This window comes from Pteropus alecto, unplaced genomic scaffold (genome assembly GCF_000325575.1).
Source record: "Pteropus alecto unplaced genomic scaffold, ASM32557v1 scaffold88, whole genome shotgun sequence".
Taxonomy (NCBI): domain Eukaryota; kingdom Metazoa; phylum Chordata; class Mammalia; order Chiroptera; family Pteropodidae; genus Pteropus; species Pteropus alecto.
The window spans coordinates 2460924-2477080 of NW_006494611.1; the positions used below are offsets into that span (position 1 = coordinate 2460924).

Below are 16157 nucleotides of genomic sequence, written 5' to 3' on the forward strand. Positions count from 1 at the left end.
CAGGCACTCCAGTACTTTGAAGTCTGGTAGAGAAAAAAGATTGAGCACAGGACAGAAAGAAACAGTCAGTGACGTAGGAGAAAAAAAGAGACTGGTGTCATGGAAACAGAGCAAAGTAAGTTTCTGGAAGATGGAGAACTGGTCCTCTTATCACCATTTCTAAGATGTTTAGTAAGATGCTCAATTGGATTTGGCATGGTGGAGGTTATTGCTTTTGGTTATTGGTAGTATTATCTCGAGGTCTAGAAGTGAAAGGTGGAAACCAGATTGAAATAGTTGAATGGGACGTGAGGAAATGAAGACAGTAAGTGCGAATTAGAAAAAAGTGCCTCTTCTTCAGGACATCTTATTTCCATCTGCCCCCAAACTAAATTTGATAGGTGAAAAATGATGTCTTGTTTAATTTTTTCATTCCTTGATTACCATTGTTTAAAAATTTTTCATATTTATTGGCCAACCATTTGTGAATTTCTTTTCCTGTCTTCTGTGCATCTTATTTGTGTTTGTCATTTTCTAATAGATTGTTAATATATTTTCTAATATATTAAAAATACATAGTTTGACCTAGTGCTTGCAGAATTTCCCCCCTCAGGTCACTCTCCCCCCAGAATAAATGTGCTTATTACATATTCTCCATTAGGAAGGACACAGTTGATAATGGAAAAAACATGCTTATCATTTAATTCCTATATGTACTTTTTTTTTCAATTCTGGTAAAATACACATAACATAAAATTTACCACCTTAACCGTTTATAAGTGTATACATTCTTAACTTGCAACCATCATCACCATTGATCTCTGTAACTTTTTCTTCTTGTAAAAATGTAACTCTGTACCCATTAAACAATAACTCTCCCTCCCCTTCATTTCCCCAGCCCCTGGCAGCCACTGTTCTACTTTCTGTCTCTGGTTTTAACTACTCTAAGTACTTCATTTAAGTAGATTTATATAGTATTAATCTTTTTGTGACTGGATTATTTCACTCAGCATAACATCCTCTAGGTTCACACATATTGTAGCTTGTGTCATGATTTCCTTCCTTTTTAAGGCTGAATAATATACTAGTGTATATCATATATCATATTTTGCTTATCCATTCAGTCACCTGTCAGTGAATAGTTGGGTTGATGTAGTTTTTTGGCTATTGTGAATAATGCTTTTAAAGATATCTTTAGATATCTAGACAGAGATCTCTAGATATCTGTTCAAGTCCCTGCTTTCAGTTCTTTTATATACCCAGAAGTAGAATTGCTGGATCGTATGATAATTCTATTTTTAATTTTTCGAGGAACCACCACGCTGTTTTCCATAGCAGCTGTACCATTTTACATTCCCACTAATAGTGCACGAGTTTGAATTTCTCCACATGTTCACCAGCACTTGTTTTCTGTTTGATAGTAGCCATCTTAATGGGTATGAGATGATATATTATTGTGGTTTTGATTTGCACTTCCCTAATAGTGACGTTGAGCAACTTTTCATGTGCTTACTGACCATTCGTATGTCTTCTTTGGAGAAATGTCTATTCATATCCTTTGTTCATTTTGGTTTTTTGTTGTTCAGTTTTAGGAGTTCTCTTTATATTCTGGGTCTTAATCCTTTATTAGATATGTGATTTGCAAATATCTCTCCCATTCTGTTTGTTATCTTTTTACTCTGTTGATAGTTTCTTTGGATGCACAAAATTTCAAAGTTTTCATGAGGTCCAGTTTGTCTATTTTATTTTTTGTTGCTTATGCCTTTGTTGTCAGTTCAGGAAATAATTGCCAGATGCAATGTCATGACACTTTCATCTTATTTTTTCTTCTAAGAATTTTATTGTTTTAGGCCTTAGATCCATTTAGGTTTTAGATCCATTTTGAATTAATTTTTATATATGGCATTAGATAAGGGTCTGACTTCATTCATTTGCATGTGGACATCTAGTTTTCCAGCACCATTTGTTGAAAACATTTTTCTTTCCCCCATTTGAATGGTCTTGGCACCCTTATCAAAAATCATTTGTCAGTATATGCAGGGGCTTATTTCTGGGCTCTCTGTTCTGTTCCATTAGTCTCTATATTTGTCTTTATGCCGATCCACACTCTTGATTACTGTCGCTTTGTAGTAAGTGTTGAAATCAGGAAATGTAAGTCCTCCATTTTTGTTCTTGTTTCAAGATTGTTGTGGTTATTCAGGATCCCTTTAAATTCCATATGAATTTTGGGATAAGTTTTTCTATTTCTGCAAAAAATGTCATTGAGATTTTGATAGGGATTGTGTTGAATCTGTAGATGGCTTTGAGTAGTATTGGCATTTTAACAATAGTAAGTCTTCTAATCTGTGAACATGAGTTTCCTTTCCATTTATTTATGTCTTTAATTTCTTTCAGCAATATTTTATAGTTTTCATTGTACAAGTTTTTCACCTCTTTGGTTAAGTTAATACCTAAGTATTTTATTCTTTTTGATGCTGTTATAAATAAAGTTGTTTTTATAACTTCTTTTTCATATTCATTTTTTATGTATAGAAATTCAACTGAATTTTGTGTGTTGACTTTGTATCTTGCTATTTTGCTGAATTCATTTGTTCTAATAGTTTTTTTTTTTTTTAAATCTTCAGGGTTTTTTACACGTAAGATCATATCCCCCCATAATAAAATGCCTTCATATTCATTTAGTGGATGAACTATAATTTGCTATGGATTGTTTCCAGTATTTTATTATAAAATATATAGGAAGAAGAAAACTAACATTTAAGTTGTAGGTCTGTGAGTGCAGCCCACATCTGATGTACAGCACCCTGCTTCGATATTATTTCCTTAGCATTCTCAGAAATACTTGATCCTCTCTTCTCATTTGCCTATAGATTTTTATTGGAATCTTCATTGCTGCTTCCTTAAACTATCCCCTATCTCCTTGCCTTTCATCCTGTTTTCTACACTGCTGTCAAATGGAGGGTGAGGGTCAGTACACATTTCCCTCATAGGACACAAGTCTTATGAAACAGTCTTACATATCATATGTTCTGTGGGAGTTAGGGAAAAAATGTTTTCGAAGGCTGGCATGCACTTCATGGATGAGTCTAATTTAATATGATTCTTGAAGGATGAATAACATTTTACTGAGTGGAGAGAAGGTAGAGATAAAATATGAAACCATTGGAAGGTAAATATGAGATGTTCAAGCATATGAACTTTGATGACTACAGACAAGGAGAGGTAGAACTAGTTTTCCTAGGCAAGGAGTGTTTATTCTGTTTATCTGAAGAGTGAGTCAGTGTTGTGGATACATTGGTGATTTTTATCTATTTTGTTTTGTAAAAATTAGTTTATTTGTGAGAGTATGTACACTTCTTTTATAGAGATATAATTCACATAATGTAAAATTCACCATTTTAAAATATATAATTTGGTGGGTTTTTGTATATAATATGTTCATAAGGTTATTCAACCATCACTATTACCTAATGCTATAACTTTTCCATCATCCTAGAAAGAAACTCCATACCTATTAGCAGTCAATCCGTTGCTCCCTCCCATTGTCCCTTGGCATCCACTTTCTGTGTCTGGGATTTGCCTGTGTACAGACATTCCATATAAATAGAATCATATAATGTGGCCTTTTGTATTTGGCTTCTTTAATTTAGCACGATATATTCAGAGTTCACCTACGTTATAGCATGTATCAGTCCTTCATTCCTTTTTGTTGCTTATAATATTCCATTGTATGAGTTTACCACATTTTGTTTACCCAGTCATTAATTGATACACAGTTGGATTGTTTCCAGTTTTTCACTATTATGATTAATGCTGTTGTGAACATTCACATGCAAGGTTTTGTGTGGACATATGTTTTCAGTTCTCTTAGATATATACCTAAGAGTGGAATTGCTGGGTTATACAGCAGTTCTGTGTTGAAGGTTTTGAGGAACTGCCAAACTGTTTTCCACAGTGGCTGCCCCATTTTACATTTCCACCAACAATGTATGAGATGTTCTACTTTGTATTCTTTATACATTTTTAGCAAACTATATTTAATAGTTAAGTGTATGTGTTTAAACAGCTTTATTGAGGTACAGTTGCTATACCACAAACTGAACATCCATAAAGCGTACAATTTGATAAGTTTCAGAATACTTATACACCTGTGAAACTGTCACCACAATTAAGTCAGTAAACTTACGCATCATTCCTGAAATTTCTCTTATTCCCCTTTGTAATCCCCATCCCCCCCGTGGTTGCCCCTTCCCCTGGCAACCACTCTGATCAGCTTTCTGTCACTATAGAGTGCATTTTATATAAATGGAACCATTGTATATATTTTTTTCTTAAGCTGAGTTCTTTCACTCAGCATTATTTTGGGATTAATTCATATTGTTACATGTATCAGTTCATCCTTTTTATTGATGAATAATAGTCCGTTGTATGGATATATCACAATCTGTTTATCCATTTACCTTTTAACAGACATTTAGGTGGTTTCCAGTTTCTACCTATTACAAATAAAGTTGCTATGAATATTTGTGTACAAGTTTTTATATAGACATGCGTTTTGTAAACAATCTAGTTATCTATTAACAAGTGAATGGATAAACAAATTGTAATATATCCACACATTAGACTATTATTTACCCATTTCTCTTGGGTAAATACCTAAAGTTAGAATGGCTGGGTCATATGGTAGGGTATGTTTAAGTTCTTAAGAAACTGTCAAACTGTTTTCCAAAATGATTGTCCCATTTTACATTCCCACCAGCAGTGCATGAAAGTTCCAGTTCTTCCATACACTGTGTAACTGTGTTCTTTTTAACATATGGAGAAGTAAGAAAACAGAAACATAAAGACACCTATAAATTGTCTCCCAGATTAGTCCTTTTGGCATTTTCCTCCTCCAAATAATTCATGTACATAGTTAGAAAATTCAAGCGTTGTAGCCAGGAATAGAAAGAAAAGCAAAACCACTACCGAAAGGTAGTTATCATTGATTGTTTTTGATCTTCTAGAAACATTTATACAAGCATACATCAGCATCTTTTGTCTCTTTTTCCCCCTAATTTACAACAGAAGAAATCAGAGTATACACACTATTCTGCACTTTGTTTTTTTTCACTTTACAATTTGTTTTAAAAGTATTTCCATATTAGCACATTTGTTTTAGTGGTTGAAATACAGTCTTACAGTAGTATAATCAGTTTTTCTATAAGAAAACACGAATTTGTTCCAATGCAGTTGATATATTAGGGAACTATTTGAATATATTGTGAAGTTCACATTTGCTTAAGTGTGATTTTGTGTGCAAGAAATGCTAGGTGAATGCAGGAAACCATGCCTGCTGATCTGAGCCATGGAAGGAATACACAAGCCGCACACAGGCATACACTTCAAACATCTTCCGGTGACCGCAGCTTATTGCTGTTGTGATGAGCCACACCCATCCACATCTGGTGGTACAACTTTCTGTTGATTTCAAGATTACTCTCCTACCGCTTGACAGTAACTCACAAGCTGTAACCTTTCAGTGCCTACTTCCACAGCACACTTGAGGTCTTTTCAAGGGAAAGTGCTATGTTTATTGTAGCATTTATGTATCTCTTAACCATTTAACATGTATAAAACTGCTACTGTTACTATATGCCCTTTTTTTTTAATGTCACTGGTAACATTTTTGAGTGTTGTACTTCTAAACTCCATTTTCTCCATAAGCCTTTCGTTTTTATTACACAGTTTTACAGTGTGGTGCTTTTTAGGAATGCATATATCACATAGCAGAACTGATTTAATCCATAGTATAAATGTTTATAATTTCTTATCTTTGAATTTTTAAAAACTGTGAAGTTCATCATATATACTAAAAAGTACAAATATGGGTGTATGTTTTAAAGAAGAATAATAAAACAATAAATGCCTACTTAGCTGTCACCCAGCTTACAGAATGGGAAATTACTAATACTTTAGAACTTCCTTGTACTCCCCTCATAGATCATTTTATACTTTTTTGAATATCTAAAATATTTCATGATAAAATTAGATGTAAGAGTTAAAATCTGCACCGCCCTTCCCCACCCCTGGTCTTCCTAATGTTGATTCCCCAGCTAACTGCCCTGCTGCCCTGCCATTGTACACACAGTATGCACACATGACTGGAGTGGGATCATCTGTAAATAGATTTCTGTTTAAGGTTACTATATATTGGGTTTATTATTGTTACATTTTATAACTGCATTGTTGAGATCTAATTCACATACTGTAAAATAAACTGAAAGTGTAAGAGTCAGTGTTTTGTGTTTTTTTTAGAGTCAGTGGTTTGTTTTTTTTTTTAAGTGTATTCATAAAGTTGTGCAACCATCACTATATTGAATTCTAGAAAGTTTCCTTCAGTAGGTAGGTTTTTGTAGATGAGTAGATTTTCTAGATTAGGCAGTGTTGATCTAAAGAAAAGCCAATTTTCTAAAAAATGTCTTAGTCTTTAAGGTGCTTGTTTTCTTTGTAGAATCTTAGCTCCGGATAGAAAGATATGAGACCTATCCCCATAGGATTTATTGTCAGTTTGAAATCTCCAGTGAAAAGTCCTTATTTAGTGAAGTGTGCAAGATTTGGCTCAGCTTATGTATTCTCAATGATTGTGTCCAAGATTTTGACACAGTCTTGAACTGGGTCAGTTCTTTCTTTCCTCTCCAACCTAGATGTGGAGACAAGTTTTGTTTCCTTTTTGCTTCTCATGAAAGAACACTTTTATTACTTCACAGCTGGAACAACAGGATTGTCATATGAGTTAGAACTATCATTTTAGATAATTCCAATGATCTTGGTCTGAAAGGGGCTCCAGAGAAGTCACTGGAAGATTGTATGGCCTCCCTTTTGTCAGTTTAAGAATTTACCTGAAATATCACAAAACCCTTAAATATCCCTTATGGTTCACGGTGTCCAGAAAAAGTATAGTGAAATGTTGGAGTAAAGGAAGAGTAAAACTTATCTAAGGTCAGCTCTCTAGTTGTTAAACTGATGAATAGAAGTAGTGGCATGGGTAATTTAGAATAGTTCTTTTATCCTAAGCTCTTTTTCATACTATTACTTTGTAAGATTGGAGACAGAGTACTGGCCTGAATGGATCCTGGGGCTGACCTTTATAGTAACTGGTATGGTCTTAAGCAGTTTTATTTATAATAGGAAAGTAGATGTTTTGACCTGGAAGTAGATTAATACTTAAATAATGAAACAACATTTTTTGAGTTCAGCTGTCTAACTTTTTTATTTTGCTCAGCTCTTTACATGTCATATTGGGAATGGCCCACATCAGTTTGATGCTAATGATCAACCTCCGTCAGCTTCCCACCATTCTGATCCAGTGTAATATTGTGATTCTTTTTACTTAAAAGACCTATTTTACCAATTCCAAATGAGTGGAAGAAACACTGATTATGTTGGCCAACAAGTGAGAGCATATACTAATGATTTTGTGTATAAGACCTGGCTTAGAATAATTAGGATAGTTTTTGTCTCTACTAACTTTAATGAAAATCAGAACAGAATCTCTCCTTCTTCCTTTCAGATTTCTCTTAATCTGAGTCTTAACTGTAATAGATTAGTTTGGGTTGCTTATAGTGTGAAAAATAAGCCTAATCTGGGGGAGACAATTAGCTGTATGTATTTTCAGTTACATGTGTCAATGGAGGATGACAGTTCTATGAGTAATCTTCAAATAGAGAAAAAAATTTAAATTGGCATTTAAATATATTTTGATTCTTTTCATAGGACTTTTTTATGCTTACTGATTTTTCTCAGTGTAATATTAAAATGGATTTGTAGTCTTAGAGTACACAGTGGGCTGTCTTTGGGAAGCCTAGATGGTTTTTGGATAGAAGTTGCTGCTATTTTTAATTTGCAGAAAATAATGCATGAAATGGATCATATGTATTTGGATTACTGAAAGTTACTTGTGTTAATGTTTTCCTAAAGGTCCAACATTAGATACGTGCAGGGCAAATTACCTTGCTTCTGGATCTCCCAGTACATAATTGCTGGCAGTAATACTTTCTAATTATGATACACTTTTCTTTTAATACCCTGCTGTATTGGATTTGTGTCTGTATTCACAAAATGAAAAAACTTATATCATTTTCCTCTGAGGATGCCTTTTGACCCCATCTCCATAGATTTAGATATATTCTGTCCTCATTGTTATTTTTCATTAGTCTCTTATTTTAATTTTTTCTTTGAGCTATGAGTTATTTAGAACAGTATCTTATTTTCCATACCAGAGTGAACTTTTGTTAATAATTTTATATTTAATTTTATTAGGATCAGGGGGTATGGCTATAGCATTACTACATTTTGCAATAATTGAAACTTTCTTCATATCCTATTATGTGATTTAATTTTAATGAATTTTTCTAGATGTTTCAAACAGGATCATTCTCTGCTGGGTTCAGAGTATCTGTTAAATCTGACTTGTTAATTGCATTGTCTATATTATCTGTATTTTTATCTGTTGTCATCTTGATCTTTTAAATTTCTGCAAGAGATGTGTTCAAATTCTGTTATGATTGTGATTTTTTAAAAACTCTTATTTCTGGTTCATTTTATATTTTGTGTATTTTAACACTATGTCATAATGTTTGTTATATAGGTTATGATATCTTTGCAGTTCTGTCTTTTGATAGTAACATACAATCTTTTATATTTTTGCATTAAATTATTGTGTTATTAATCTTGCCATACTGCTATATTTTCGTTGGCATGTGTCTGTGTATGATAACTTTGTACGTCTACATATTTTAAACATTTAGCTGTGGTACTTTTGAAGGTGTAGCAATATAAACAAATAGATTTGTAAGTACAGTATTGTGGAAAGAATGATGAAAACTAGTATAAGTAGTTATATTCCCTGTGGGTATTTATATTTGGGCATGTTATTTATTCATTCATTCATTCAGCAAATAATTTATTGAGAATTTTCAGAAACTTTGTAGGGGGAAGTTGGGGAGAGCTATGTTGGATAATATAATCAGAGAAGTCCTCTGATAAGGTGGGCATTTGAGTTGGGATCTGATAAAACTAACCTAGGGGAAGAGCATTCCAGACAGAAGGAACATTAAATCCAAAAATCCTAAGGAAAGATTGAGGTGTATTTGAGAAACAGAAAGAGAACCAGTGTTTCTGGATCTTAATGATTAAGGATAGAGAAGGAGGCAGGGCCCAATTCATGAAAGATCTTGTGGGTCGTGTGATTTTATTCTAAGTGTTACTGGAAGCCATAGAAGATTTCAAGCAAAGAGTGACATGATCAGATAAATATTTTTGTAGTCCTTTTCTAAATTGAGGTATAGTGATATACACATACAGTGAAATAGATAAATTTTAAGGGTACGGTTGGATGAGTTTTCACAATTGCATATACCCATATAATGCACACTCTCACTAAGATATAAAATATTTCTGTCACCCAGAAAGATTCTTATTCCTCTTCTCAATCAATCCCTACTACCAGCACCCCAACTACTGTTCTCTTTTCTTTAACCGTAAATAAATTTGTCTTTTTTAGAACTTTATATAAGTGGAATCATTTAGTATGTGCTCTTTTGTGTCAGGCGGCTTTTACTTACCATAATGATTTTGAGATTCATTCCTGTTGTTGCTTGGATGAGGATTTTATTGGGTATATCACAGTTTGTTTACCCACTCTCCTGTTTTGGTTTTTGTAGACAGTTTTGAACAGCCATTGGCTAATAGAGGAGAATGGATTGTAGAGTCTCTCATTCAGATATTGAAATGACGAATATAGAAGAGACAGGGACAAAGAATTGTAAAATCATTATTAATATCTTAGGAGCATCTGTCTGTATGGAAGCAGATGGAAAATGATTTTGCTACCCTCCGCATTCCTCCTTTTAAATCAGATGGGAAAAGTTGTCTTGACTGAGAGCACAAAATTTAGTGGTTCTAATGACATTCAAATGCCATGATCCTCACAGAGTACGTGGCAAGTTTTTCAAAGACCTTAGCAGATTTCACTCCTTCCCCCAAGTATTGTTCACACCTTATAAGATGTGGTGTCTATAAAACCAGGATTCTGGGGGTTCTAGGTTTTCTCTGACATGAGAACTAACATCTTTTACTAAGAATTTCTAGTGACGCTATTACATAATTTTTTGTTTTTAATTATGCAATTTCTTTTAAAAATTATTTTTCTCTTGGGATTTATTTCAGAGTATAGCATTTTAAAAGTTTTGTTTGTTTTCGTTTTTGGTCTTTAGCCTCTTTCAGAAACTCAGACTTGTTTATATTATTAGAATGGGTCTGATACATTCATTCACATCCATTGCTTTCTTACATAGTACATGGGAGAAAATGTGTATTTCAAAAGTTAAAATTGACAATATTTTCTTTTTGTAATGAGGCCATTTCAATGAGAAAAAGTTTTTAATTGGAGGAATCAGCATTACATATATTTCTGTATTTGGATTTTGTCCCACGCTATGGAGGAAATTCTCACAGACAAATTATAAACAGTAACAGGTTTTTAAGGATTCACAATACTATCTCAAGTATTCTTTTTAATTTCATCTGATTCAAAACCTAAAGAGGATTAGTAGGACATTTTGTTTCAGAGTTGACTCCGACAGTATCTAACAACTGCTCACATTTTCTTTCCATAAATCTCAATGCCAGACAAGAATCCAAAACTTAGTAATTACCGTGGGTCATTTGTTACACATTCCATTATCTTATTTATTACATCATGATGAGAGCATGCCTCGGCAGATGTGCTCTAGCTTTAGCTAGTATATACTTGAATATGGCATGTGTATACTTTAGTATTGTTCTTGCTAGACTGTAGCAGACCTGAATTATTTTTAAATGCTCAATTCAGATGTAAATCTTCCTAAACAGGTTTATCAGAAGCTCACATCTATGCCCAAAGATGACAGGAGAAGCTTGTTTGCAAAGGCTGCATGAAATATGAATTACCTTGCCAGCACGCGTTAACTCATTGATGGTTTCTTCCTCACCCACCAACCCCCTCCACCACCAAATTCTTCTCTTTTTTTCCCCTTCTATTCCCCTAGTTTTAGAGCAAAAGTCAAAAGAGAGTTTTATTTTATTCCTTAAGTGAGGGTAAAAATACAATACTATTTTGTTCAGGGATCCCCAGCCTTTCTGAGGAGGAGCCACTGTCATTCTTGAGATTACCTGGGGTTGAGGGGGCCCCACGTGGAGAGGAGAATATTCAGGTGATGAAGTCGATAGAATGGATGAGTAAAGATGTTGCTGGACTCACTCATCTTTACAGGTAATCCCATAAGACTTGGTAAACTGCAGAAGACAGGTGGTCACTGAGGAAATGGGATGGTTCAGAAACAGATTTGGAGATCTACTGGGAAGTATCTACCTCTGAATTTAGATTTTTCTGAGAATAGGAGGTGTTTTTTGTTTGTTCGTTTGTTTGTTTTCCCTGTTTGCATTAAGGAAGAAGGAATGAGATTTATTGATTTTTAAGAATATATTCTTTATGTAACTGCCCAAGATTTTTTCAGGTTGTTTAAAACTAGTTGCAGAACAAAAGAAAGCAGCTTACTTTTACTTTTTATAAGCTTTAAAAACAGAAAATAATAGTTGGATTCAGGGCCTCTACAAAAATAACTCATTCTAAATTAGAGCAGGTCAGTAATGATGATAAACAAACATTGAATAATTTGATTAAGGATGTTTATTAATGCTGAGAGTTTTTTAACTTTTGTTTGTTTGTTTTTGTTTTTAGAATATTTTAAAGATTAGAGGTATTACACAAGATAACGGTCACAGGAAAAATATTCTCTTAGATCCGAGATTTACATATACATTTATCATTACATAATGAGTCTCTCTCTCAAATGAATCAAGAGAGTCTATCTCTGGGATGAGTGAAAGAACTGGACTAAGAGCCAATAGGCTTCTAAATTGTTATTTCGCTTTTAATCTTGAGGGAATAAAAAATAAATATGTTTGAGTTAACATTTTATTTTTGTTAACTTTATTTTAAAACTTTTTGTTACTTCAATAAATACACATTGTATTTTTGCCTTTGGTTAGGTACCTAACCTTTGTTAGTGGTAGACCAGAGGTGTAGGAATCAGAGAGCTCTTCTTGTCTTTTCTGTGTCATACATTAATGCGCTAAGGGGCAACTCATATAACCACCCTGGACCTGTTTTCTTATCAGTATATCAGTGGACCCCCGCTGCCCAGTAAAGGAGCTACTACCATGGGTGGCTATTGAAATGTGGTTAGTCCAAATTGAGATGTGTTTTAAGTACAAAATACATACTGAATTTTAAAGACTTAGTGCAAAGATAAGATTGTAAAATATCTTATTTCTAATTTGTTTATGTTGATTATACCTTTAGAATGATAATATTTTGGGTTAAATAAAATAAATTAATAAAATTAATTTCACCCATTTCTTTTCCTTTTTTAAATGTGGCTGCTAGAAAATATTAAACTCAATTGTGGCTCACTTTATATTTCTTATAGACAATGCCAGTCTGGACAGCATATCCTATGCTGACTTATGAAATATTAATAAGTATTCAATGAAACACAGTTTGGAAAAGGAGCAGTGTCCAGTAAAACTTTTTGCAATGTAAATTTTCTGTATCTGCACTGTCCAGTATAGTAGCTACTAGCAACTGATGGCTGTTGAGTACTTAAAATGTGGTTGGTTCTAAAATGTGAAATACTGAAAAATGGGAAGAAAAGAACTGAACTTTAACTTTATTTAATTTTAGTTAAAGAGTCACAAATGGTAGTGACTAATGTATCAGGACAGTGCACATTTAGATTTATTGGGTTGTTTTATCCAAAGATTTATATACTTAGGATTTGTTTACCATAGGGCAAACTTTTTAGTTTGATATAAGTTTGTATGGTTTGTGTTTATTTTGAGTAATAATAAATGATCAGTAACAATAATGAGTACCTGTTATGTAGCGGGTACTGTGCAAGTACTAGAGAGAAGATTTGTATAAAATTATTTATCGAGACTTTAAATATATTGCTCATATTTTGTAACATGCTTTGATGGGTTGTGAATTCCAAGGTACTCTGGATTTACCATGTTTTCGTCAAAGTCTGTTTTTTTCCCCTTTCCTTTCTTTATGATGGCCCTCCTATGAAAACCTGGCTCCTTTTGAAAAATCTGAACAATATGCTGTCTTATTAAAGGATTTTCTCTTGAGAGGGAAACCCATAACAGATGATGATTTTTTTTTAGTAAACTTGTGAAGTTAGTTATGCTTTTGGCTTTAAAAGGAATATGTACATATTTACACACAGACTTTTAAGTGTCAGTATTATGTCATTTATTTATTCCCTTTGTGTGTACATGTATTTTAAAGTACTAGTATTAAGCAATGTTATTAATTTATTATTGCTTCACAGTGAGGAACGGATGTCATCATGTCTGGAATCAAGCGAACAATCAAAGAAACCGACCCTGATTACGAGGATATATCTGTGGCCCTTCCAAATAAGCGGCATAAAGCAATTGAGAATTCAGGTAGAAATTCACCTGCCTTAGGAAATTATTTATTTCTTTGTTGGCACATGCCTTCCTATGAGATTTATAGGAGCTAAAATGAAATGCATTTCAACTGTTGTGTATAATTCAAAGAGATTCATGAGAGGGATTAGCTAAATGCTCTGTTTAATAGTAATATACTGCGGTACCATGAAAGGCAGGAACATAATCAGGTAGAGAGTGAAAGCATCAATAATGAGACAGGCTGTCATTTTATGTTAGGTATAATCATGAAGTCCTATGATATATATGCTGCAGTGTGCTATCGTGTGAGGTGATTATATAGATTCAGGTTTTTTTGTGTTAATAGTTATGTAGTATTTTAATCTCTATTGAAAAGATGATGGTCTCATGAGACTGTAGTTTCATAACTACTGTTGCTTAGGATAGGCTAAAATTATTTTAAAATATAATTTGTTGTAATTAGATGTTTCACATGGTTAACAGAGGTGGTAGGTATCTCAAAGGTAGTATATGAATGATAGAAATTTGAGAAACATTGATCCAGTTTATCCCAGCATTTAGGTGCTTGTAGTTAAGTTTAAGGCTCAGAGGGATTAAATTACTTGCCCAAGATCATATAATTAGTTGGAGAGCAAATCGTCAACTATGTATCCCAGAATGTTTTAAGCTATCTCAAAAAGAGTTGCTAAATTTGAGTTTTAAAACATTATTGCTGAAATTTATTAGTTTATTTAAATAATAGGTCTACATAAGTTAACACTTATAGCTGGGTAAAGAAGGCATCAAAGTTATAGATGAAGTGTTGCAGTTCCACAAAGACGAGGATCTCTACAGTTTAAGTGATGAAGAAAGTGCCTGTCTCTGTAAGTGCGGTCAAGTCATACGTACCCCCAGAAGTCTTTGTGGACTGAAAATTATCAAGTCTAATTCCTAATAATGAAAACATTTCACTACAACTTATCTCCCCATTTCAGTTGTAATTTTATTTATAAGGAAATGTTTCCTTTCAATAACAAGTCAAATAAATGTGAAAGTATCCGTTACACAAATATATCACATGGCATAACTTTTTAAAAAAATTAAACAAGAATAGGGAAAACTGATTGTTTTAGCAAACATGGTAATGTCAGTTTAAATCTAATTTAAGTCTCCAAATCACTCAGCTTTAGCAGGGACAGTTTTTTGTTCCTGAGTGACAATTTGCTATTTTTCCTCTTGGTGTTCATACCCTACCTAATCTCAGACGATATTTTTATTTTTCAGAATTTTTCTCAAAGTTGGTTTGATAGGATTCTTCCCTTTGCTTATGTTGTTTTATTTTGTTTGTTGTTTGTTTGTTTTTACTTCTTCTGTGAAAGAGATAATTTAGAAGAGTTTCTTTCTGAGGAGCATATAAGACAGCCTTTAGTGATCACTGTTTCTCGGGAGACTTTCAGCCTCTCCTAAGAGTATCTGCTGGTTTCTGTATACAAGGGTTATGAAAACAAGGATATATACTAGCAAATACTCTTTACTTCAAATATGAGAAAAATCGGTCATTCTACTCTATGCAGACGTACCACAAGAATGCTTACTCTATTACAAGTTTTAAATTGCCAATCTAATGGCATATTTTATGGGGAGAAAATGACATAGTTATTCAAAGGGTCCACATTTTCCCCGCAATTTTTTATATACTCCAAAGCATGGGTGGTAATGTTTTTCATCTCACAAACACAGGATTATTTTGCAAAATCCCAGGTTTTTCAAGCAGTCATTTGGCTCTTCTTTTTACTTTTAATTCTCTTGTATCAATGCTACATTTTATAATCTGATATATTTAACTCTTTGAGTTATATATATTACTTTGAGTAGTCATCATCTGAATTCTTTCACCTTCAGAGGCATTCTCCTTTCTTTTGAATTCTTTCTCCTACCTTTGGGTAGTTATAATCAGAAACTGCTGAATTGCTTGATAGATGCTTCTCTACAGAAGGAAACTTCATGCCTTATGAACTGCTCCAACTACCGTTTTATTTTCTTTCCCCTTAGGGCTATGATTTTTGAGAGGTCAACAAATATTTCTCTCAGGATCTTCATGAGTTTCTTCTTATTTGGGGGCAATTTTATTTTGATATAATTTCAAACAAAAATCACAAGAAGTATCCATATGTCTTTTATCCAGGTTAATTCACCAGTTGTTTACGTTTTGCCTCATTTGGTTTATCATACTTCTCCACTTCCAGCATGCACACAGACATACACACAAAAATGCATGCACGCGTACAGATATATATGCACATCGTTCTTTCTAAATCATTAGAAAATAAATTGGACACATACAAACACTTATGTGTATTTCCTAAGGACATTCTCTAATGTAACCTCAACACAGATATCAAAAGCAGGAAAATTTAACATTTATCCATTACATTACCTAATATGTGGTCCATATTCAAGTTTTACCAATTATCCCATTATTATATTTTATAACTATTTCCTCTCTCCAGGATCTAATCTAGCATCACACAATGCATTTAGTTGACATATCTCTTTAGTCTCTTCTAATCTCCTCAACCTTTCGTTGACTTTAATGTTTGAGTAGTATAGGCCAGTTATTTTGTGGACTGTTCTTCACTTTAGGTTTGTGTGATGTCTCTGTGATTAGATTGAGCTTT

The 16157-nt window shown here is 33.3% G+C and overlaps 1 protein-coding gene across 1 annotated transcript in view; it reads left to right on the forward strand.

Annotated features, from left to right (window-relative positions):
• Positions 1 to 16157, forward strand: part of YEATS2 (YEATS domain containing 2) — an 87114-nt gene that overhangs the window by 1522 nt on the left and 69435 nt on the right. The window contains exon 2 of the mRNA XM_025042224.1: positions 13398 to 13515. Coding sequence (XP_024897992.1) covers positions 13416 to 13515 — 100 coding nt within the window. The 5' untranslated portion in view covers positions 13398 to 13415. The remainder of the gene's footprint in view (positions 1 to 13397; positions 13516 to 16157) is intronic.